Raw genomic sequence first — 26,552 nt, 5'->3', positions numbered from 1 at the left:
ACATATGTTAATGCTAATTTATTTTAAAAACCATTTTTCCACAAATATGACCATTGACCAATTTGATTCACATAATTATATATAATTGCATCAATAATGTCATATGATTAATTATATATGTCAACCATTGACCTCTTTTTTTTAGGTTTAAAATAATAAATAAAAAAGACAAATAAAGAAAGAAAATAAATAATAATAATAATAGTAATAATAATAATAATAATAATAATAATAATAATAATAATAATAATAATAATAATAATAATAATAATAAATAAAAGTAAAAGGTTTTTTTTAAGAAAAAAGGACTAAAAAGATAAAAATAAAAAGTGGACAAAAAACGAACCAAAAATGAGGTATTTCAAAATACCTCTCTGCGAAATTTTTCTTGAAAAGGCAAAAAAATATTTCGGGCCAAAAGCCATGGTAGACGAACATGAAATGGAATCTTAGGTCAAAAATTGGGGTATGACAATATTCCTTCAAAATAAAATAATATGTTATTCATCTCCAAAAGCTTGATCTAATGATAAAAAAAATAAATTTTGGATCCGAATATAGTAGACAGAAGCATCACCGATGTGGGAGATAAACATAAATATATTTGTAAGTGTGGTTTGAGCCCTAATATATCTCCTTTGCTTTGTGTGTGCGTGAGCTTACCTCAGTTGATAGGGACATTGCATAATATATGCAACGGCTGCGGTTCGAACCCCAAACACTTCACTTCTCCACATTTAAAATATGTTAGCTCCGGCCATTAAACTACTTGAAAAAAATCTTCTTTTCTTTTTATTAAGGCACATCTCCTCTCCCTAAAAATATTAAAAAATTATATAATTATGTGCTCTCTGAATATCCTTTATTATAAAAGCTAGACTTGCTTGGCTATCATGTTTGCCCTAATCCTCTCCTAAACATGTACTACTTGCTCGAGTAATCTCATCTGTTCAAGCACTTGATCACATCCGTTTATTCAAACTTGAAAAAAGTTCTTTCACTTCGTTAATGCAATTGAATACGTATTAAAGCCTAACCAAGTCGGTCAACATTCCCATACACTAATTGCTAATCAGAAATAACGAATTCCCCTACACTAATTGCTGATCAGAAATAATATAAACATCCCTTAGAAAGCGGCAATTGAAAATGTTTCACGCATACATTTTTTACTGTTTCACGCATACACTAATTCCTATCACATTATTCTACTGACATTTCAATGTTTCACGCATGCATTTTTTACACTATAATGTGCTATCCGATATAGAGTGATAGGAAGATATGCGTTTCAAGGTGAAATTTCCCTCGAATTTTACCACTAAAGTATGCACTAATCATTGTACCAATTACTACCTATTAAAAGCAATTATGACCTACTTATTTCAAATATTAATACGTATCAAGGTTGATTCGATTTTGAATATGAATTATTACGTATTGTTAATGGCAATTAAGAACGTAGTTAATGGCTTGAAAACGTCGTTAATGACAATTAAAAACTTTTAAGTCGCATATTTTTGTATAGGAATTGCTTTTATGCATTATGCACCAATCACTCTACCAATTACTACCTATTAAAAGCAATTAACTACGTACTTATTTCAAAAATTAACACGTATCAAGGTTGATTTGATTTTGAATAGTAATTATTACATACTGTTAAAGGCAATTAAGAATGTAGTTAATGGCTTGAAAACGTCGTTAATGACAATTAAAAACTTGAAAGTATAATATTTTCGTATAGGAATTACTTTTAATTGCTTTTATGCATTATGCACTAACCACTCTACCAATTACTACCTATTAAAAGCAATTATGACGTACTTATTTCAAATAATAACACGTATCAAGGTTGATTCGATTTTGAATGTAATTATGACGTAGTGTTAATGGCAATCAAGAACGTAGTTAATGACAATTAAAAACTTTTGAATAGTAATTATTACCAATATAAAACTATGATTAATAATCACATTTGAAACTAACGAAGAGAATTGTCAATTACCTATTTAAATACCACTTAGTTGTGCTAATACAGCCATTCTCGACTTTAAGCAAAATTAAGCAAATATAACTCTTTCTTGCACTTGCTAATATGACAAACATTTTCACCCCCATTTCAGCTGTGACAGGTGGAAAGAAGGATTTGAAGTTGATTGTCTGTGTGGCCCATATATGGCTGATCCGTGATAAGGAAAATCCAGACGATATCATCTTCATGAACATGATATTGGTTGATGAGAAGGTATATTATATAAATCGATTGTATAAATAAATGATCCTTTTTTCAAGTTGCCACTACGATAACATATACTATGGTTTATGTTAATGACATGTTATTTTTTGTTTAGCAAGGACGGATCCATGCCACTGTTCATAAGTTCTTGGTGCCAACGATTCAAGGAATGGTTGAAGAAGGAGGAACATATAAGCTAGAGAATGTCATGATAGGATTTAATGAGGGGAATTACAAACTCTTGCCACACAAGCACAAACTTAATATGGAATTGGTGTAAGGCTTGGATCAAGTTTCAAAGGAGTCAATTTTTGGTTGTTTTATTTGTAATGACTATTAACAAGAGTTACTTTAAGAGATGGGTTGAATACGTAAAAAAAAAAAAAAGGTTGATGATAACCAATGATGAATGTGAAAATACTAATGTCACTTCAAATGTCGTTTTTATAGTATTTCGTAATGTATGATATCTAATGTAAAATGTACGGTTTTCAAACTATATATTAATGTCAAGATGATATGATTAATGTAATACATTTTTATCATGTGAATATTTCATATTTTTTTGATTATTATGATATAACTTATTCGTACATATTTTAGTCGGTGGAACCCGTGCGGAGCACGGGTCGATGGTCTAGTTTTATATAATTTTGTGATCTCTGAATACAATAGCACTCCACTTAACCTAAACCCTCAACCCTCGAGTACCATTCATATATCGTTCACATATATCGGCACCCACCATTCATATCATTAACTCACTCAAATCAAATACCATTAACTCACTCAAACAAATCAAATACCATCATCGCACTTAACCTAAACTCCGATATGAAAAGTTATTTTGTTCCTTTAATTGTTGCTGTCGCCGGGGCACACATTATATCGCTTGCGGTTGTTCTCAGTATCAAAAGGAAGAGAAGAACAAACTCTCGTGATTCTTCCATAAAACCTAGAAGAAAAACAACGGTGGCAACAGATTTTTACTTACCTGATGAGTGTTGGGAAAGTGTATTCAGATTCCTCATGGACGAGGATAACCGTTGTTTGGAGACTCTCTCCCTTGTGTCCAAACAGTTTCTCTCCGTCACCAACCATCTTCGATTCTGTATCACAATCTATGAACAATCAGACCCATTCCTCCTTCGCCTCTTCCAAAGGTTTCCCAACCTCACCTCCCTAGACCTTAGTCACTTCTCTGGTGGTAACCTGGATACACTTCTATGTCAGATCTCTCGTTTTCCTTTAAACAATTTGAACTTCAAATCGCTCAAAATCTCAAACAAATCCACCATTCCCTCAATTGGATTCCAAGCTTTGGGCAGAAGTATGAAAACTTTATCATCTCTCACATGTTCCAACCTTGTTTTTCTCCAGAACAATCACCTGGTTCTTATCTCCAAATGTTTCCCTTTTCTCGAAGAACTTGACCTCAGTAACCCTAAAGATGTTGACATTACTGAGGCTGGGGTAAAGGCTATGTTAAGGGCGCTTCCTAAGCTCCGTAAGGTTAATTTATCTGGTCATTACTATATAAACAACTCATTGCTTTTGCACTTGTTTAGGAATTGTGAGTTTCTGGAAGAGGTTGTGATGTTGAACTGGACATCAATAACTAGTGATGGCATTGCTTCTGCCATCCGCGAGAAACCATATTTGAGATCTCTTTATGTTAGCTGGCATTTAAATGATATCCATGACAACATTAAGTCACACTTTATTGACTCATTAGTGAGTTTGAAGGGCTTAACTTGTCTTAATTTTCTGTCTTCGCATATCTCGGATATGTTGCTCTCTGCAATTGCAACAGAAGGTATTCCTTTGAGAAGGCTTGTCCTACAAAATTGCACCGGCTATAGTTATGCCGGAATATTTTCTTTGTTATCTAGGTGTCAAAGTATCCAACATTTGGATCTTCAAAATGCTGGTTTTTTGAATGATCAAGCTGTTGTTGAGTTGTCTTCGTTTCTTGGTAATTTGGTGTCCATAAACCTTAGTGAATGTCAGATGCTCACAAAATTAGCCTTATTTTCACTCGTTAAGAAATGTCCTTTACTTAGTGAGATCAAAATGGAAAGTATTGGGAGTAAGAGTGAAGAAAATTATGATTCTTTAATGGATTTTGGTGTCTACCCTCAATTAAAGTCTCTTTATTTAGCTCAAAATTCATGGTTATGTGATAAAAGCATCATAATGTTTGCTTCCATTTTCCCAAATTTGCAACTGCTTGATTTGAGCTTTCGTCGTAAATATATGAGGAAGGTATCTGAAGAAATTAATTGTCATGTTCTAATGAGAAGTTGTAAGTTTATGCATTTGAGTTTTGCCTACTGTTCAACAGTGAAGCTACTTAGACCGAAGCTAAAGATGTTGAACTTATCAAATACAATGGTTGACGATGAAACACTATATGTGATCACAACAAATTGTTGTGGGATTTTTCAATTGTTACTGAAAAATTGTTATAATGTCACTGAGAAGGGAGTGAAGTATGTGCTAGAAAATTGCACACAATTGAGAGAGATAAATTTGCATAATTGTAATAAAATCGATCCTGAGTTTGTTGACTCAATGGTATTTATAAGGTCATCGTTGAGAAAAATAACGGCTCCACCTTTTTTTAGTTGTAGTGACAACAAGAGGAAACTCTTCTTACGTCATGGATGCCTTCTTTTCTAATCGGTATTCTCAAAGCTCCATGATGAAGTTTGAACTATATGAAATGTAAGTCATTTTTGATTTTAGAATTACTTCTCTTTGAAACTATTTAATTGGCCACTGGATTCTGTAGATGTACATGGACATGCATGTGATTTGCCATGAAACTAATTAATTGGCCCCTGGATTCTGTAGATGTGCATGGATGTGGTGGTCTTGTTTTGTTGAAATTGGAATGTCAAAGTTTAGATCAGCCCTAAAGTTTGATTTCTGTTAAGCCTCAACTTGCATGCTATGAATATTTGCCATGGTTTGGTGTTAATAAGATTATACATATTAAATTATTCATTATCCTCTCCACTTTGTTAAGTACTTGTGAAAGTACTATCTGATGCCATTTCATTCCCAATGGTGTTTGCATACAAAACTAGAAATATGAATATATAAAACCAATCAAATCTCTAGAAAACGTTTAATTATCTGCTTAACAATTTCTCCCTCAGAAGATCCAATCTACCAACATAAATTAATATCGTAACTTTGTAAGTAGTACATGCTGTATTTTGGTTCCAGTGCATTGTTTTGAAATCCGCTAGTTAGACTTGTCTTGTCTTGTCTTGATGATTCAAATTAAACAAAATGAATATTGGTTGATGAAATCTTATCATTCATATCTAATTTGGGGTACTATCACTCAAAGTTTCAGTGTTTGGTAGTCGCTTCTAATACGTACAATTCATTGTTATATTCCACAAAGCGATTTTAAATTTTATACTTAGCTGAAATTATTTCTATAAAACTATTTTATTTTTGTAACAAAAAAAACTGTTTTATTTTTAGATTTTTTTCAAATTAATTTTCTTGATTGAAACAGACAAGGAGATGAAGAAAAGAAGTGGGGATGAGGAAACGATTATGCCCAAGTTCAAAAGTGATGTGCATTGCTCATAAAATATTTCCCCTTCTAAATATGGGAAACGATTATGCAGTCGATGAGATATAATTTGTTTGCTAGTATTGTGCAAATGCTAAAACATTGATTTGAAATTTGTCTTTTTTATCTTTTCCATTTTCATGAAAAATATTAAATTATGGCATTAGAGTGAGCAAAAGTTCTGTTAGTAAGTTATTACAGATTGAGAGCCAAAGGAACTAACAGAATATTGTATAGCATTGAAGAGTTTAATTAAAGAATAGTAGATTGGTCGATCATGATTCTGTTGTTGAATTTAAATAATCACATTTTCTGATTTTGGTTTTTATTATTGATTATTAGGTGTCCTTTGATCTATCTGCCATTATTAATAATTTGTGAGTTGAAACATTACTGTGTTAAGACTTAAGAGAATATGCAAATTGTTTATGCCTTGTAATGTGTTCTAAAGCATGAAAGACAAACAACTAACTGGAGGTGAGAAAAAATAACCCAAGAGGATTTAAGCCTAACACATCATATTCATCGAATCCTACCCTAAATTGATTTACCAACAAAAATTCGGGTAAATCAAATTTTATCATAAAGAAAGAATATATATTATATCAACATATAGTTAGTTAAGATAAATACAAATTTTTAATCACAAAATAACTTAGTCATCAACATCGTCATTTTCATCGTACTCTAAATCATCAAAAAAAGGATCCTTTAGCAATTCCTCAGCAGAAGGTCTAGCCCTTGGTTGAGCAAGACACTTTTCAATGAAAGTCTTCACTTCTGCATCTTTTATCTTTTTCAAGGATTGTGGTCTCACACCTGAAGTGACCTTCTTGTATATCTTTGCAACACTGTCACATTCACTATAAGGAATCTCTAGTGTCACCATCTCCAATACTAACATTCCAAATGAGTATATGTCCACCATTTCTGTGTAATTCTCTTCATAAAGCTCTGGTGCCATAAATTCTGGTGTCCCTAGAACTGAATGTGCTGAATGGTTTTTCCCCACAATTGCTGCCAAGCCTAAGTCACCAATCTTAACCTAATTATATATCAAAACAAACAACCATTAATAATGAAATCTTGTGATAAACATGAGAATGAAAATAAAAACATAATTTTAACAAGTGTGTGTAAATTAACTATGCACGTTTGATAGCGAAATACGGACTAGTTAATTTTTTACATCAACAATTGAGATTATTTACGCTAAGTTTTAAACTGACATCAAAACTAGAAAGGGAAAAAAAATTACCTGGCCAGTATTTCCATTGACCAAAACATTACTGCAATTGAGGTCTCTATGAATGATACAAGGATCATGAACATGCAAATAATTCAACCCTTCCAAAATTTGTTTAGACCACTTCTTCAAAGCCTTAACCTTCAAAGCCTTAACAGAAATATGCTTATGTTTCTTCCTATACTCCCTTAAATTCCCACTTGTACAAACCTCAATGATGAAATTCAGTGTGTTATGATCCTTATCCCTCCAAACATTGTAAAGTGCATGATGTTTTTGTTTCTCATGTTTATAAGCAATCTCACTTCAGAGAAAAGTCTTTCAATCATGACAGGGTCGTTGCTGAAATTTCTAAGCTTCACTTGATTCCATGCTACTTCTATTCCTTCTTCATTATCAAATGCTTTATAGACTTTTTTACAAGCTCCAGCTCCAAGTAATTCATCGTATCTTCCATATCTTCCCGTTGGATCGGTCTCAACAAATGGTTCCGAGTCTTTGTCAAAATGGTTTTGTTGAACACTTGGCATCTAGAACAAAAACATGGATTTCATCAGCAAAGTTTTAGTAAAATCTCTATTTAGATAAATCTCTATTTAAATAACAAAAAATAAATTAATGTACAAAAAAGTAAAATCTGATTCTTGAAACTTGGTTAGATTTTTAGAAAACATAATCAGCCAAGTTTTTAGAAAAGTTTCTCTATTTATATCACGACATAAGATTTTCGGTGTCATTCAAAAACCAAAGGAAATATTTCTTCTCAATATTGCGACATCCAATTCTACAACCATAGGTTAAAACTTCGATTAGTTCTTGTTTGATTGTGATTCTTCTCAATATTACGAAAAGAGATCTTGACTTAATAAAGTCGTGAATAACTCTTAATTTAGAAATACGTTTTACAATAATACTGCTTTGCAATATTTTCTATGAAACCAATTTAAAACCAAAGTAAAGGAAAATTTCAAGATGTACCTTGGATTCCAATCAAAGAAGTGAAGCTGCTAAATCAACGATGTTACGTGAAACATCTTCAAAAACTATGTTAAGTGAAAAGAGTATAATAGTTGAGGTAACAATTTATATACAGAAATCAAGGAGTGTTAGCTTAGAAATAGGAAAGGTTTTATAGAATCTTTTTTCCATTTTGAAATCAATTTAAATAAATCTCTCATTGGACGGTTTTAATTTTTGTTTCTATTACTTATGCATAAAATCCTATCCGTCTTTTCCAAAAAAAATAAAACCCTATCCGTGTTAAAAAAAATCAAAAAATTTCTGTGTTACAAGGTTATTTATAACTCCCGTCTAACAATTTAGTTAAACAAATCTATACTTTTTTTAAGGAAAATAAATCTATTCTATATACCTAAATCCATGGTAACTTAGTTAAAAAAAAATTAGCTATAAAAATGCTATATTGTTATTTCAAAAAACAAAAAAAAATGTTATTTTGTTGGTAGCATTTAAAAAGACAATATTTATATTATATTTGGTATTTTTTTTAACAAACCAAAATTATATCTATATATACATATACGAGGCAGGATCCGTCGACACCAGGTGTAAACTTACACCAAATCTCAATCATTAATTTAATCTAATGGCTCCCATCTTCCAAATTAAAAAACATCTAAAGTGAGGCACATCTAATTCCCTCTACTTTCTCTTTCTCGTGGGATAATTGAACCAATGCACAAACTCTTCCCAAATTTGCACAAGACTATTCAGGATTTCATTTCTTCTTCGTAATCATAATTTTTTCTTGCTTGAACCATTTGAGATTTCGATAATTAGACACAGTTTTGGTTTTCGATTTCAAGCATATATTAGACTGAATTCTTATCAATTTGTGGTCTGCTGAACCTTTAATCAATGAGATGAAATTGGACAATTGTGAGTCTCAAATTTGAGAAAATATGTGGCCTTGCAACAACATCACAGTTTTTTTTTAAGGAAACAACATCACAGTTATTACTTCAATTGCAGTAATCATTATCATACTCCTCGATGTGTTTTTTATTTTCTTTCGAAATTTGGGATATCTTTTAATTTTCATGTAACATAATAATAATATATTATTTCAGATTGAAGCTTCGTTGTTGTCCAATATTCATATTGAAGTTTGTTTTGTTAGAAGTGTGCAAGTCCATCGGTGGTAGTGAGGTTCAAGATCTCCACTTTCATGAATTAGGTTTCGGTAAAACCTAAAAGAGGAGAAAAAGAAACGGAACTATGCGCCTCAGTGGAACATATGGGAGCCGTTTGATTAATTTAATTTACCGGCTGTGATTTGGTGTAATTCATTAGACTTATCATGGTGTCAATGGATCATGCCTCTATATGTATATATATGGAGCGTATCCGGTGAGAACTAATACCTATTGTGAGAACCGAGAACTATTAATAACAATCATTAGATATATTAAACGGCTCAGATTAAAAATCTGAGCTATAACATCAAATGAGTTGTGTTGCACTCTATCACCTACGTTTCATTCTTGTGTTGAACAAGAATGAATGAGATTGAAAAAAATTAGAACATACAGAGATCATCTTGACCCATAAAAACATACTTTTGGCGACTGTCAAATCGAAAAAGTGTGAAGCCAGATCCATGGCATCAATAAAGATCTCTCAAATTTGCGTCTCAATTGTATAATTGTTTGATCTCTCAATGTGTGATTATGTCTATTTTGTTTCTTCAATTTTATTTCATGAAGTTTTAAGAATTTTAAATCTAAAAATTAAAAGGAAGGCTTAATTAATGATGTGGTCCCTTAAGTTATTTGTTGGTTACATTTTAGTCCCATAAGTTATTAATGTTACAATTTGGTCCCTTCAAGATATCTTCCGTCAACCAAATAAATTTTCACCGTCAAAACCGTTAACCCAATGTCTAAGGTGGATACACATTGCAAGTTGTCACGTCATTGTTCACATGTGCCTATTTAACGTTTTGGCAAAAGACTGACGGTGAGGATTTATCTGGCTAACAGATACTAACTTAAGGGACCAAATTGTAACGTTAATAACTTATGGGACCAAAATGTAACCAACAAATAACTTAAGGGACCAAATCATTAATTAAGCCTAAAAGGAAAGATAAATCGTCTTGCTCATGGATCATTGAAATTATTTTGTTGTCTTTTGTGATGGAATGAAGATACTTATCAATAAAGCTTAAAACCGCCGTACCAAAAAAGAATAAAAAGAAAACTATAGTATCAGATACAGGAGGATGATGAAACGTGGGTGATAGAGTGCAACACAACTCACTTAATGTTTTAGTTAACTTTATTAATCTGAGCCGTTTAATATATCTAATGATTATTATTAATAGTTCTTAGTTTTCATAATAGATATTAGTTCTCACCGAATATGCTCCCTATATATATATATATATATATATATATATATATATATATATATATATATATATATATATATATATATATACATACACACACACTAGACTCTTGACCCCGCGCTGTCGCGCGGGTCTGTTATAGACTATTGATCAATATATTTTGATTACAATCAACTCAAGAAAATTGAAAAATAAACCATTCTAGGATATCATGTATCATTGATCAATGTGACATACATGGATTTTTTTATAAGAAAGTCAAACAGTTAAACAAAAAATCAAAGTACATTTTGAAAATTTTCTTTGTAAACTACATTAGATGTGACATAACTATCTTACCCTTCATCATTAATAATCAATATCTTAAAGTCTTTCCTTGTTGTAACTCTTGACAATGCAACATATAGCTGTCCGTGTGAAAAAATTGGTTGAGGCAAATACAGACCTTTGGTTGCCATAGATGCGCTTAAAAAGAGCTCAAGATATCAAATGTTATTTGCTGAGCTTTTGTATGCAGGTGCGCTAACTTGAGATAATAGCCAAACAGACCAAATGGTATCTCCAATTTATAGGAATGACATAAGGTTCTTAGTTGGTGTGAACATAACATGCAGAAACACAAAAAAAACCAAGAATTAAATGGTGTCTCCTAGTTGTAGGTCCCAAAGGTGTGCAACTAAACACTTCTAGAGTCCCGCGTCTTGCAAGTTTTTTTCATGTTTGCATTTATTATTGGCATGGCTCTAGGTAGCAAAAAACGTGCAAAATTAAATTGGTGAAGACAATGTTAAGTAGTAGTTAGTTGCTCATTAATGTGATGATTTAGGAGGGAAGAGGCTTCTTATTCAAGGTTAAATTTGTCATTTTGGGGTGTTAGGGCTGCATTAGGGTTAGGGATTTAGGGAAATCAGACCACCTTAGATTTATATTAAGTAAGATATATATATATATATATATATATAGTCAGGATCCGTTGACACCACCAGGTGTAGTTGAGGATGTGCACCTGCACACCCTGGAATCTTGCTATTTGCACCAATATTTCTATTTGTATTGCTATTTGCACACCCTGGATTTTTCGCTTTGCACCTCACATCCAAGAGTGAGCAAGACTTACGCTTACGCGTATGAGATTATTAGCGTACTTATTAGAAATATCATTCCAGTCATTTTTTTACTTTTATTGTTGTTAACTGTTGTTAATTATCCATAAGTGGACTTTTAATGCTGATCTTTAATTTGGTAGACTTTTGTTTTTCCATAAAAGCCAAAAGCGCAAAACATGGGTAGTAATCTCAAAGGCTAATACTACATCAATTACTCATCCACTGCATTTGAGTTTTTTTAGAGAACAAATGCATTTGATATTACATGCAAATAAAATGTAAACTAGTATTTGTCAAAAAAAAAAAATGTAAACTAGTAAAAACAAAATCTTTCAACTATGTAATTCCTGGTCATATTTTTATTCTTTTTCTTTTGATTTTAAACCATATGACTAATTGTATATAATGTAAATGACACTCTTTTGAATTCATAGTGATAAATACTTTTTTATTCGAGAGGTCCTAGTGATAAATACTTGAATTATATGAATGTGTAAAATCATGTTACATTATCGACGCATGTTAATTAAATCCTAAGAAAAATTATTAGATCAAAATTTGGTAACCCACATATATATTATACATAACTTAAATATTATTAATAAAGTTAAAACAATAACAATTGGAGACAAATCCATGAAGACAATTTATGCAAGATTTATTAAAACAATAACAATTGGAGAGGAAAGTAGTAAATATAAGATTCCATAAAAGTATTTTGAGGAGTTTCATTTTATTTGTGAAATTTTAGGTTTGGAGATTGAGTATCTGCAATAAAGATTGAGTTTCTGAAATAATTCAGTTTGTTGATCAATTATAATTTTGAAATAGATTTCAGCCTAATAAATCACAATTCTCCCTTAGTATTTGAACCTGTACAATAAAATGAAATGAAGAAGAAGCTGTAACTTTCATTTAGAATAAAAGAAACCGATGGTTGAGATGGGGAAATCAGAGCAATCATCATGACAAAGATATGAAAAACCAGAGATAACAAAGATCAGGGAAAATGCGGAAAGTAATGATCATGCAAGATTTCAAGTAAATAAATATTAGCCCTTTGATCAAATAAAATAAACGGTTGGGAACGGATCTTGTCTCATATATATATATATATATATATATATATATATATATATATATATATATATATATATATATATATATATATATATATATATATATATAGAGTCAGGATCCGTTGACACCAAATCTCAACCGTCGATTGTTTTTAATCAGGAGTATGCAATCCTGTTGTGTATTACGGCTGATGGGAAACAGGAGTATGCAATCCTGTGAGTCTTGAGAGAAAAAGATCACCCTATTAATTTAACAAATAAATTCACACCCTTTGATTAAAAACAATCGACGGTTGAGATTTGGTGTCAACGAATCCGTTGACACCTGGTGTCAACGGATCCTGACTCATATATATATATATATATATATATATATATATATATATATATATATATATATATCAATAGTATATATATAAAGTAAGGTTTTTTATGCCACATGTCACTTCCACATTCATTCTCAATATTTTTATTATTTTTTCTATTTTATTTAACATAAATATCTCAACAAACTTTTGATCTTATGCACTCAGTATTTTTTATCTCAACAAACTACACATCAATCAATCAATCAATCAATCAATCAATCAATAGTATATATATAAAGTAAGGTTTTTTATGCCACATGTCACTTCCACATTCATTCTCAATATTTTTATTATTTTTTCTATTTTTAAAAACCAATATTTTATTTAACAAAAATCGGGTTTTCGGGCTACTTGATCGGATTGCTCCAAAACATCCCCAGAAAATCAGAAAAAATTCAAGGACCATGACTCCCATAGAAGGGACTTCTTACGGGACTCCGCCCCGCAAAATCCAAAATTCCATCGTTTAGACCCATTTTTCATTTTTATTAATTTTTCATATTCTCAGAAAAATCCGAAAAAATTTCCATTAGTTTTATTTGATTTTTAGAATTTTTTGGTACTATTTTTTATATATTTATGATTTTATTTGACAGGTTTTTAGCATTTTTTACTTAGTTTTTGTTGTTTTTAAAAGGAAAACTCAAAACTATTGAAATGTGAGAGAGTCTGATGGCTGATTATACATAAGAATTGTCCGTATTATAAAATCCGAAATAGTAAACATGAATCCAAATTTTAAAATCCGGAATGCACAAGGGCATTTTTAGAAATTTTACAGGGCGCGGGAGAAGGCAATAGGGTGGGAAAGTAATAGTCCATGTTTAAAGGACCCAAAACTATTATCACTTGGACTAATTCATTATTGATTTTGTTACACTTTTTATTCTTGCATTGGACATTCATCTCATCATTTATATTTATTTTTAATTTTTTTTGAAATATTTATTTTTATGATATTATTATAATTGTAAATTTAAATAAATTCAATCTAATATACTGACACGTGTATTCGTGCACACAAACTTATAAAACTTATTTAATATCTAACCCGGGCAACGCCGGGTCTCTAAACTAGTATATATATCAAATAAAATAAACGGTTGGGAACGGATCTTGTCTCATATATATATATATATATATATATATATATATATATATATATATATATATATATATATGTCAGGATCCGTTGACAACGGTTTTGTTGACATCAAATCTCAACCGTAAATTATATTTAATCAAAGGCTCCTATTTGTGTCAATGTTTCTCTTTTCGGTACATCATTCCTCTCAACCGCACACTATTTTTGTTCTATATGAGAGTTGAAACATGGACATTATTATTCCATTGTCTGCATCTCTATTCCTTCATGATTAATTCCTTGATTATTTCCTCGTATAAATCGTAAGTTCATGGAAACAATTTATGCCAAATTTTTTAAGACGATCGAAAATTGGATAGTAAGGTAGGGAATCTATGGGTATGTTGAATGGGATTTGTTTCAATAATTATTGGTGGAATTTTAGGCATAAGGGTTGAATTTCTGAAATGCTCGATTTGGTGATTACCCATTACTGAATAGTAAAAATACCTCCATGATATTATCATTTAGAATTAATTGAAAATATTACTTTGTAAATCATTAAAATAATTGCACATGATTGCAAAATCAATGAAGATATACGATTGAGATCAATGGAAAACCCTTTAAACTTAATTGAATTGTGTCGTGAAAAATCAAGATCTGTCCTTGTTCTATAATTGAGATTGTCTTTGCTGCGTTTTAAGTGTATCAAGCTGAAAACAAAAATAGTGTGTGGTTGAGAGGAATGATGTACAGGAAATAGAAACATTGACACAAATAGGAGCCTTTGATTAAATACAATGTGCGGTTGAGATTTGGTGTCACCAGGTGTAAGTGAATTGACTTACATCAAATATGAACCGTTGTAATTCTTTAATCCAATGACTCCTATTATCTCAACAAAATAAAATTATTGAAGGATCATGTAACACCCAGACTAAACGTATCTAGAAAGTTTAGCATGAATGTTATTTTTAGTGCTGGATACATTAAAAATATACAACATAAAATTTTAATGAATAATATTTACATCAAGTCACGTTCGTATAAACCTCAATATAATACAACTCGACCATGCATAAAATACTTCCTTGATATCTGTGGCATCCTGCAACGGTACGAACGAACCCTTGATGTAACATCCATCCGGCTACGAACATGCATAATCATCCTGCTTATCTGAAACAAATAAAGATTGGGATGAGACATAATGTCTCAGTGAGTTCCCCTAAATCCTAGGCTATAGGCAACCTCAAGGGGAAACCTACGGTCACCACGTGTCTACAATACAACCTGACGGTTGATTATACGTGTGTGGTCATGTTTTTCTAGACGGTAGTGCATACTAGACCCGTCATAGGTTCATCTTACTTGTTATAGGATTCACTTCCTATACGTGTCATGGCGGTCGAGGGGAAACTAAAACTGCATTGCCAAGAATACGCTCTACGTATCGAGGCCTAAGCATAACATAATCATGACACGAACCTATATCGGACGATTAGGGGAAACCTAAGATCGTCTTCGGTATCATGTTCATTACTTGTTTTATTCATGACTTGTACTTGTCTTATAGCATCTATTGCTCTTGCTCTTAACTTAGTCTTACATGTAATCACTCTAACATAATCATGAACATATTCATAAACATAACATACATGATCGTGCATAAGTTCATTCATTAGGTTAGCGTTGAACAAACAGTCATTATCTTGATTCATTTTACGGAGAGCCCCGGGTGGAGTAACCCCGAGAACAATCCCATACATGACCGATGTACGTACATCGGACTCCCTCGGTGTCGTGCGGGTCCCTTGCGGCTTGAACCGTTCCCCTTAGGTCGAGAACCTCCCGTATCCCCCTGGCGTGGATAACAAGAGACACGAGCACCTACATCTTGTTTACTCAGTGACATGCGGGTCCCTTACGGCTTAAATCATTCCCATTATGAGAACCCCTTGTATCCCCCTGATGTGGATAACAAGAGACATGTCACCTACACTTATTAAGTCATAGTCTTGTCGTACACATAAGTTAAACATACACATACTTGCTTATTTACCTCGGAACCTTGATCAATCCGATTAGCCGTAACTTATACTTGTCCATACTTAACGGTGGAGAGAAATAACTTATCCATCCACAACTTACATACTTACTAAGTCATTCTAGCTCATGTGCAAGGAGAATACACCTCGCGTCTTACTTACATATGTATTCATATTCCTATGCTTGACATACTTAGGGATTCATGCTATCTTGCTAGTTCTTAACAACTATGTCGAGGCTCTACATTCATGCCCTTTCTTAAATCATTGCTACCCGAGTAATATCGGCTTAAACTCTCTTGATTCACTCTTGCCATTCATGTTAAGATTGTCATGATTTTCATTTCAAGAATCGTTTGATGTTATGTGCATTGCTTAGATGTTGTTTTGGGGTTATAAAGTTGTACAACATTGAAAGAAAAGCATCGGAACGCACCACCGACCCCACAATGAGCCAACAGCCAAAAAGCATGCTGGCCAAAACAGAGATCTGTGCTATTAGCGCACCTGGGGCGTGGCCTTGTCTGAAGAATTTCGCTATTAGCGAAATTTTCGCTAATAGCGAGTTTCTTCGGGTCTGTGGTACCAAATTTGCCATTTTGACCCCAAAACACGTCCAAATCGATCCTGCAATGCACCATAATCATCCAACAACATATATTGACTTTAAATAACATATTTCATGGCAAACTAACATGTAATCAACAAGAATTGCTTAAGGGAACATTAGGGTTTAAAACCCCTCATTAACATAAATCAACACTTTCTAACATGAATTTACACAACCAAGGGAAGGTAAACTATCTATGGAACTCACCTACACACGTTTCTTGCATATATCCAAGCTTCAAGCACCAAACCCTAGTTCCACTTCATTTTTGATCCTTAGCTTCCAAACCAAACCATGCTTAATCCTTTCCTTCATGTGTTTCCTTGCTTGCTAAGCTACCATAAACCATGCTTGATCATGTTTTGAAGAAGTTTGGATGATTTGAAGAGGAGAAAGGGGGCGTGGGTTAGAGAGAAGGAAGAGAACAATTCTTTCTCTCAACCCTAGAGAGAGAAAGTGAAAGGAGAAATGAATATTTTGTGTCCAAAATCCCTTATATACCTCTTTGCGTGCAAGTACCAGAATGCCCTTCGTCTTAATCGTTTTATCTTGACACTGATACATAAGTCCATACTTGAGTGATATCACATAATAATATCTTCCGTCGTACTTAACATTTTTCATCATACTCGCTTTCCATAACCATCAGTCCTCTGATACATTTAACCGATAAAATTTCTATTAGCTGACGAGCGGGATGTTACAGATCACACCTGATCCGCTTGAGAAAACACTTTTCTTTATTTAGTTTCTCTCAAATTTCTTCTCCGACGATGGCTAATCATATGTTTCAATTTTCCCTCTGTTTAACACAACTCATGGTTCAGATTTTTGTGACTTATAACAATTTGTAGTTAATAACTTCAATTTTTCAATAATTAATTGAATAATCATGCTGCAATTTTGTGAGAGTCAATTCTTATATATCCTAATTGGTTGGGGATCTTAATCTCGCAAGCCATTGACATTTACCATAACTAATTCGCAGTCGCAGGGGCTTTGTCACTAAATAATCCCAATTGCATATAGGGATCTTGATTTCAACTCATTGCACATAGCTTTCTTCAACCAATTCTTTTCCCGTGAAAATAATAAGCATTGTTATAAGCATATGAATGCACAAGTTACACCTAATAATGTTTCTAAAGAATGAAAATTAAAGGATAGCAAGAAACGATAAATGATTTTAAAGTAATTTGGTGTAAGTCAATTCACTTACACCTGGTGTCAACAGAGTTATTCTTTGATAAACGACCACTATTAGTCAGACTCAATAAAATTTGATCAATCCTTTTTTTTTGTCGTTAAGGTAGAGAACTGAACCATGAATTCCCTTTCTTTATCAGCAATGAAATTACTGTTCAAGATTCAGGATTCTATTTTATCATCAATCCAATCACTATTCCCTGCCTCAAATATATATATATATATATATATATATATATATATAGAGAGAGAGAGAGAGAGAGAGAGAGAGAGATTAAAGGAACGATTAAAGGAACTAGCAAATGCATATAGGTGTTGCTTACATACACCCACTTATCTTTTTGAAGGTGTGTTTTAGCAACATTCACCTTAAGGTGTATTTAACAACTTTTTAGCTAGGAGACAAGCGAACATGGTTGCTCATAGTTTAGCTAGGGCGGCCTGTTCTTGGGCTAGTCATCGTATGTTGGAACAAAATGTGCTTAACAATGAACCTTAAAAAGTTTTGATGATAACAAGGTATTAAAAATTGTAAATTGGACTAGCTAATATTTGTTCAAGTGTACAGGACCATAATTATAAAGTTACATCATCATTGGTTCTGAATGAGCAAATAAAGAGCAAAGGAAATGAAGCTTAGATGATTCTGAAGGCAAAGCGCTCCTGAAGTCAAGCTGCTCCTGAAGAAATAGCGCTCCTGAAGTAAGCTGCTCCTGAAGAATAGTGCTTCTGAAGACAAGAGGTCCAGAAGCCACATCATCAGAAGCTGCTGTTTCTTCTTGGTTTTCGGGTGTCAAACATTGATTACGTTTGAACCTTTTAAACCGGTGATATCTTATTTTTTCTTGGGAAGGGAAAAAGTAAGCAAAACCCTTGAGAATCGAGGTCCGGGAGTTGTTTTCGCTACGGGAAGGTGTTAGGCACCCATAACGACTATAGTAACCTATAGGAACCGTCTTTAATTTCTACGCGCGCGCTTTTATTTTTAAATGCTATTTGAAAATGTTATTTACACCTAAAATTTGCTAAGTGAAGAATTGGAGGGGGAAGAAAGTGTTTGAATTTTTATTTTAGTTGAATTGAAGGAATTTTGTTCCTTGCCTACGTACCCGTTTAAGGGATCAAATCCACCGTAGTTCTCTCTCAAAAAATGTTTTTGTTTTTGTTGGTTGATTTTAAGTTTGAAAATGGAGTTTGAAGAATAGAAAGAGGCCTCAAGGGCATGAGATTGGAAAATAGTGAGGTTGAATTAGTGAATTGCAAAAGGAGTCAAAGTTTGATTATTTTCATTTGAAATTTGATTAAGAAAATGGAAAAGAAAATACAATGGGATATTGGATCCCAAGGTTTATTTGGAAAAGGTTTGAGTGAAGTTGTTCACATTTGTTTGGAAAATTGGGTTTTTCTTAAGTATGAGTCCTAGGCATTCATCTAAACATACAATCCTAAACATACATCTAGACATGCATATTCTAGCTATATAGTGATGTGTGTGCATGTGTCGGTGCTTGTGTCGGTGTACACCATTAGAGTCCATTGTCTTTTACATCATACCCTAGATACATTCTATGGCCTCTTTGCCAAGAAATTAAAAGCATGAAAGAATATTACAAAATTTCCTAAGAGTTTACACTCTAACTTTTGGTACAAATTAAGTTGCAAGAAAGAAAATAGAGATGAAAATGGGATGCAATGATGATGCTTATGGTGAATATGAAATATGAAAGGAAAATGGTTAGTAGCATAAGGCAAATATCAAAGAAGTGAAGTAAGAGAAATATTAGAATGTAAAAGGTAGAAAATAAGTGCAAACATGGCTAAAATTTGTTCATAGAATGCAAGAACCAAGTGACCTATAATTCTCACATTCCAATTACATTTTAAAGGTTTAGAAACAAGTATTGGAATGGGAATAGAGGCTACATGATTTACTTGACATTTTAACACAAATTTGGAGCATATTTACATTATTTAACTACTTAATGACTTGTAAGCTAAGTAACCTACCAAAATTCACAATTATGCAACAAAATTAAACACAAACAGTAGCCACAACCCTATGAAGTCAAGTAGTATAGGTCACCAACATTCATTAAGCCATTTGGATTAAAATCAAGCAAAGATCCACTTATTTTTAGCACAAAATATGACAAAAATAGCAAGAAAATTGACACCTAATTTTTTTACCAATTTTATCATGTGAAAATCATCACAAAATACTACAAAAATATCAAGAAATCTACATGAATTTTTTAGGAATTTTTCAAAAGTTTTTTGGACTAAAATGTGCAAGAAAATTATTAATTCTAACAAAAATAAAAGAAAAAATGCTTCAAATATTTTCCACAGGCTTTAGCACAAAAAATACCACAAAAATGTTAAAGAAAATATCAAGAACACATGAAAAATGGTTTAGGAATTTTTTAAAGGATTTTAGGCAAGGCAGTGGTGTAAACAGCAAGATTCAGTGGTGCACATAGCAAGAAATAGGCAAAAACGAAGAATCTGTGAAGAAAAGATGTCCAGGCCCAAGGGAAATGGATCCTGGATCATCCAAATGCATCAGGTGCGTTGGATTGATCCAGGGAGCCAAAACCCTAGATCTAACGTCACAGCATGCAGGGGAACACAGTATGGGGATGCACGCGCGCGCGTAGGATTAACGACATGGTATATAAGCCAAAACTCTTCACAAATCCTCATTCTTCTCTCACCTTTCTCTCTCTAAGCCGAATTCCCTCTCCTTCTCTCTCTAGACACTCTGCACATCAGTTTTCTGGGATGATATGAACATGATGAAGATTCCGGCGGACCGTTGAAGTTTCCGACGACGGTTACGGCTTCCGGCGACGGAGCCACCGCGTCGGAACTTTCAACAACATGTTTTTCAAAATCTTTTTACATCAGAAGGCTCGAAATCTTCTTCTCGTTCTTATTTCGTAAATGATTTCTCCAGAAACCTTATGTATAACCCTAGATCTATGGATTTATTCTCGGAAGTTTTGAAAGAGAGGATGAAAGCAAAGAGAGAGAAGCAGGTTACCTGTGCTGATGCTTCGATCTTGGAGCAGTTTGTGGTATAACTGACTCGGTTTTGTTGAATCTGCTTCTCGTTGTACTCGAACTTCTCCTTCTTCGTATTCTCTGATCAATCTTTCTTCGACACCTCTTCTTCTCCTCTCTGCGTTCTCTTTCTGTGATCGTACATGGATCCTGTGCTGGAATTGCAGAGAGCTACAATCCGATGATGAAAATTCAATTGAATTCTGAGGATTTTCGCAGACTTTTCGCAATCTCCGTGACTGAATGTATTTGTTTATGATGTGAACGTAACAATTTGATGATGAATTGGCGTTGGATCGATGCAATTTGATGTGTTGGAACAGTTAGGGTTTGAAGGTTGAAGATGAATCTTCAACCTTGTTCTTGAGGCTTTCTGAGTTTTTCTTGCGTTTGATCTGTGTTGGTGGTGGAGAGAGAATGCAGATTCTGTTTCTGATTTTTTGCTGAGTTGTTAGCTTCTGAATGGCACTGCAATGATTGGAGCCTTTTATAGGCTGCCAAGTGTAGCTTCTGGACCAATGGCTGACTGCCACGTGGCATAGCTTGTAACAAACTTTGACTGCCTTGTAACTGCTTTGACTTTGGGATTTTTCTGCAAAATATGACAAACAAAGGACCAATCTGCAAAAATACTTAAAAAAGGACAAAAAAGGACTATAACGCAAATATTAGAAAATTAGGACTAAAATTGAAATAAAATTGAATTAAAATTGGTAATTGGAAAATAACGTAAAGTGGAACGTCTAAAATTTGACAAAACGGACTAAAACGAACCAATGGCCTAAATGAGGTACTTTAAAGTACCTCTCTGCCGAAATTTTGTGTGAAATGACCAAAATGCCCCTAGGGCTAAAAATGACTCAGATGCAATTGAAAAAAAGGATTTTTAACAAAAATTGAATCAAAGACTCATACAAGCAAAATTAAAAGACTCAGAGACAATTTTTTAGAATTTAAACAGGGTTTTAACACATGAAAAGACTAAAACGCCCCTAGGGGCAAAACTGACTCAAAATGACTTAAAATGCAATTTTTGGAAAGGGTTTTGACATAGAATGAAACAAAGACTTATTCAAACTACTTGAAAAGACTTAAACAAAATTTTAAAAGACTGAAAGAACTTTTGACATAGGAAATGACTAAAATACCCTTGCATGTGAATTTTGCAAACAATATTGAAATAAAATGCAGAGAGAGATGCCATTAATCAGAGACATATCAAATGACTTGAAATGCAAGAAGGGAAAGATTGATTAGTATTTTTAGGTCCAAAATTAGGGTATAACAGCTGCCCCTATTTAAGTTTCTTTGTCCGGAGAGTCAAGAGACGAAGTCTTAGAGTTGACGGGACGAAGATACTTAAATATTAACATTTGCACTGCTTTTGGACATAAAAATACGCTTTCAGAGTTTCAAAGATATGAATGTTATGCAATATTTGATTATGAATGCAAGACAAACGACCTGGAGTCTATGGAACCTATCATGTCACTGGGGATTCAGGTGGACATTGACAGGGTAGACAAACCAGGGAGAAAATAGGGTACAAGTTGTTCTTTGGGTTGAACTAGTCACTTGACCAAGGAATACAAAACAAGAGATAGGTGCAAGCTGTTCTTGGGATTGAACTTGGCACTTGACCGGAAACATAGACATATAGGCAGATACAAGTGGTTCTTTTGGATCGAACTTGACACTTGGTTGAAGGTACAAACAGATAGGCAGACACAAACTGTTCTTTTTGGATTGAACTGGCCGTTTGGCTGGAGACATAGACAAAAAGGGTTGATACCAGCCGTTTCTTTGGATCGAACTTGCTTGTTGGATTATCACCACATCATGTGGGAGAGTGCAGACTGTTCTCTTAGATCGAACTCGTCGTTTGACCGATAACAAAGCATAAGCTGGGTACAAACTGTTCTTCAGATTGAACTTGCCGTCTGACTGATAACAAGGCATGAGCTGGGTACAAACTGTTCTATCGAACTCGCCGTTTGTCCGGAAGCATAGGTATATAAGCAGGTACAAGTGGTTCTTTTTTGGATCGAACCTGGCACTTGACCAGTAACAAGATACCAATTGAAAGTTTGGCTTAACAAGATACCAATTGAGGGTAAATTGTTATTGACTTGATTTGGAAATAGACATGACCATTTTTGTTGGCCCAAGAGTAAATTGAGAGTAAATTGACATTGATTTGAGTTGAGAATTGACATTGAAAGTTGAAATTGACATTGACATTGACATTGGCTTGGAAATTGAAATTGACATTGACATTGACATTGGCATTGATTTGAATTGAAAATTGACATTGGAAGTTGACATTGGCATTGGATATTGACATTTGACATTGACATTTGACATTGACATTTGACATTGACATTGAGATTGGATTGAAATTGGAATTTGACATTGACATTGAAATTGACATTGGATATTGACATTGGAGATTGTCATTGGAGATTGACATTGAAATTGGAATTGAAATTGGAGATTGACATTGAAATTGGAATTGAAATTGGAGATTGACATTGAAATTGGAATTGGAATTGGAAATTGACATTGGAATTGGAAATTGGTATTGGAATTAGAATTGGAGATTGACATTGACATTGTCATTGGATGTCATCATTGGAATTGGAGATTGACATTGACATTGTCATTGGATGTCAACATTGGAATGGTCATTGAATGTTGACATTGCTTCGAATTTGACATTTGACATGGTTTGGAATTGAGATTGGGAAGTTGAGATTGCATCGAATTTGACAATTGAAATTGAGTTGAATTTGACAGTTTGACATTGAAATTGAGATTGGAATTGACATTGGAGATTGGAAATTGCTTCGAATTTGACAGTTGACATGATTGGAATTGAAGTTGGAGAGTTGAAACTTGCATTGAATTTGGCAGTTGAAAGTTGGATATGCAACATGTATGTATGGTATAACAAGATTATTGGATGTATGAGCACATAAAATGCATGATTATGCATGTATGAATGCTTGAAATGCATGATTGGCTTGTAATTTGGCAGAGAAAGTTCATAAAGGTAGACAAGACATTGGAAGATTGGGCACGTAGTGGCTCGTGCTGCAACATATTCACAGGGGAAAAACCTCTTTGGAGAGACCGTCGTTTGAGAGACGTATCAAAACCATGGCTGAGGGCAATAAGACTTGTAAAGGAGGACCTTTGGAAGGTTCTTGGATACAGGTCGCCGTTGCTAGGCGTGTCAGTGCTGGATAAACATTGGATGTTCGTATCTGTGGTCAATGCTTTCATATTTTTTTCATTCTTTTCATTTTTCAACCCCACTTTTGCCTGAACCGCCCTTTCGGGTTTTCGATTCACCGGGGAATAAGTATTCTTTTCACTGCCCCATTTTTGCCTGAATTTCCTTCATAGGTTGTCAATCAGCGGGGTGCTCATTTTTGCCTAAGCCGCCCTTTCGGGTTTTCAACTTAGCGAGCTTTTCATTTTCATTTTTTCATTTTGTCATTTCATTCTGTTTTTTCATTCTTGCCATTGACCACAGATCATCCCGGGGAGTAACCTGCTTGTAACATGTATTGAAATAGACATTGATATTCATTTATTCATGCATGTTTCATTGAAATGTACCCTATTGCTCAGGTTTGCTTTCAAAATAGACAGAAAAGATTTTTCAATTTTCAAAAATGTTTGTTTCAGACATTGACATTATCAAAATAGAAAGAAAATGTTTTGTATATAGCATTGAAAGTAGGAAGAAGAATAGAGTTTCAAACAATAGAAAGGCTCAAACTGATGTAGAAGAGTGAAAGTCAGCCAAAGGCATGGCTTCACGGATTTGCAAAGCTTGGAAAATGGTAATTTTATTGGTTGGTGATACATTGAACACGATGACCGCTACATTTCATAGAAATTTTGAATTCACAAGTACAGAAGCCTCTGATGAAGAAGATCATTGACAGTTGCAGATGCCCCAAGGGGTGATGGTGATTTGCCAGATATAGTTACTTGTCTTTTATTGTCAACCTCATTTTTGCATGAACCGCCCTTCCGGGTTTTCGGCTCATCGAGGCGCTCATTCTTGCCTGAGTTGCGTACAACCTCAGCGAGCTCTTTCATATTCATTTTTTGTCCCTAACTTTTGCCTGGATCGCCCTTTCGGGTTTTCGATCCACCGGGAAGCGCATTTTTGCCTAGGCCGCCCTTTCGGGTTTTCGACCTACCACGCTGTTCTTTTCTTTCTAGACAAAGTATTTCTTGACTATATCGGCATTGACAGGATTTGGAAGCTCAACACCATCCATGTGTGTAAGAATCAAAGCACCACCAGAGAAAGCCTTCTTGACAACATAAGGACCTTCATAGTTAGGTGTCCACTTGCCCCTTGGGTCGGGTTGCTGACTTATCCTTCTTTTCAGTACAAGTTCGCCTTCCTTGAATTCTCGAGGTCGGACTTTCTTGTCAAAAGCATTCTTCATTCGCACTTGATACAACTGTCCATGAGCCATAGCATCCATACGTTTCTCTTCAATCAGATTCAATTGATCATACCGACTCTGACACCATTCAGCCTCAGTTAACTTTGCTTCCATGATCACACGAAGAGATGGAATCTCCACTTCCAGAGGGAGAACTGCTTCCATACCATATACCAGAGAGAAAGGGGTTGCCCCGGTTGAGCTGCGCACTGTAGTACGGTAACCATGCAAGGCAAAAGGTAGCATTTCATGCCAGTCTTTGTAAGTAGTGACCATCTTCTGAACAATCTTCTTGATGTTCTTGTTAGCGGCCTCAACTGCACCATTCATCTGAGGTCTGTAAGGAGAAGAGTTGTGATGTTCAATTTTGAATTCTTCACATAAAGCTTGCATCATGCTATTGTTCAGATTGGAACCATTGTCAGTGATGATTTTGTTGGGAACACCATATCGACAGATGATATTATTCTTGATAAACTTGACAACCACTTGCTTGGTCACGTTTGCATAGGAGGCAGCCTCAACCCACTTGGTGAAGTAATCAATTGCCACTAGAATGAAACGATGTCCATTGGAAGCCTTTGGTTCAATTCTTCCGATCATGTCAATGCCCCACATAGAGAAAGGCCATGGGGAAGATATAACATTGAGAGCATGTGGAGGCACATGAATCTTGTCAGCATAAATTTGACATTTGTGGCATCTTTTAGCATGTTTGTTGCAGTCACGCTCCATAGTTATCTAGTAATAGCCGGCTCTTAACAGCTTCCTTGACATGGTGTGACCCGAAGCATGGGTCCCAAAAGTACCGTCATGCACATCATGCATCAATTTCTCAGCTTCTTGTTTGTCAACACATCTCAACAAGACCATGTCGTAGTTCCTCTTGTATAGGATTTCTCCGTCCAGAAGGAATCTGCTAGCCCATCGTCTCAAGGTCTTTTTATCCCTGTTGGAAGCACCAGGTGGATATTCATGATTCTGCAAGAATTGCTTGATGTTGTAATACCAAGGCTTTTTATTATTCACGTCTTTATCAGCTTGATCTGGCATATTTTCA

The 26,552-nt window shown here is 34.0% G+C and overlaps 1 protein-coding gene and 1 pseudogene across 2 annotated transcripts; one reads left to right on the top strand and one right to left on the bottom strand.

Annotated features, from left to right (window-relative positions):
* Positions 1–3,073: 3,073 nt before the first annotated feature.
* On the top strand, positions 3,074–4,948 carry LOC146925695 (F-box/LRR-repeat protein 16-like). The gene has a single exon (XM_085701349.1). It carries the CDS (start codon positions 3,074–3,076, stop codon positions 4,919–4,921), a length of 1,848 nt encoding a protein of 615 aa, XP_085557475.1. The 3' UTR covers positions 4,922–4,948.
* Positions 4,949–6,489: 1,541 nt separating this feature from the next.
* Positions 6,490–7,610, bottom strand: LOC146925694 (putative serine/threonine-protein kinase WNK11 pseudogene; annotated as a pseudogene). The gene is made up of 2 exons (XR_015006029.1): positions 7,093–7,610; positions 6,490–6,879 (listed from the first exon to the last, which is right to left on the bottom strand). The product of XR_015006029.1 is annotated as a putative serine/threonine-protein kinase WNK11 pseudogene (transcript).
* Positions 7,611–26,552: the final 18,942 nt, after the last annotated feature.

Source organism: Medicago sativa, chromosome 4, assembly GCF_051527215.1.
Source record: "Medicago sativa cultivar Bolivia chromosome 4, Bolivia_mono, whole genome shotgun sequence".
In the NCBI taxonomy this organism is placed as follows: Eukaryota; Viridiplantae; Streptophyta; class Magnoliopsida; order Fabales; family Fabaceae; genus Medicago; species Medicago sativa.
The sequence above is the reverse complement of the archived record's forward strand: the minus strand, read 5'-3'. Positions and strand labels throughout refer to the sequence as shown.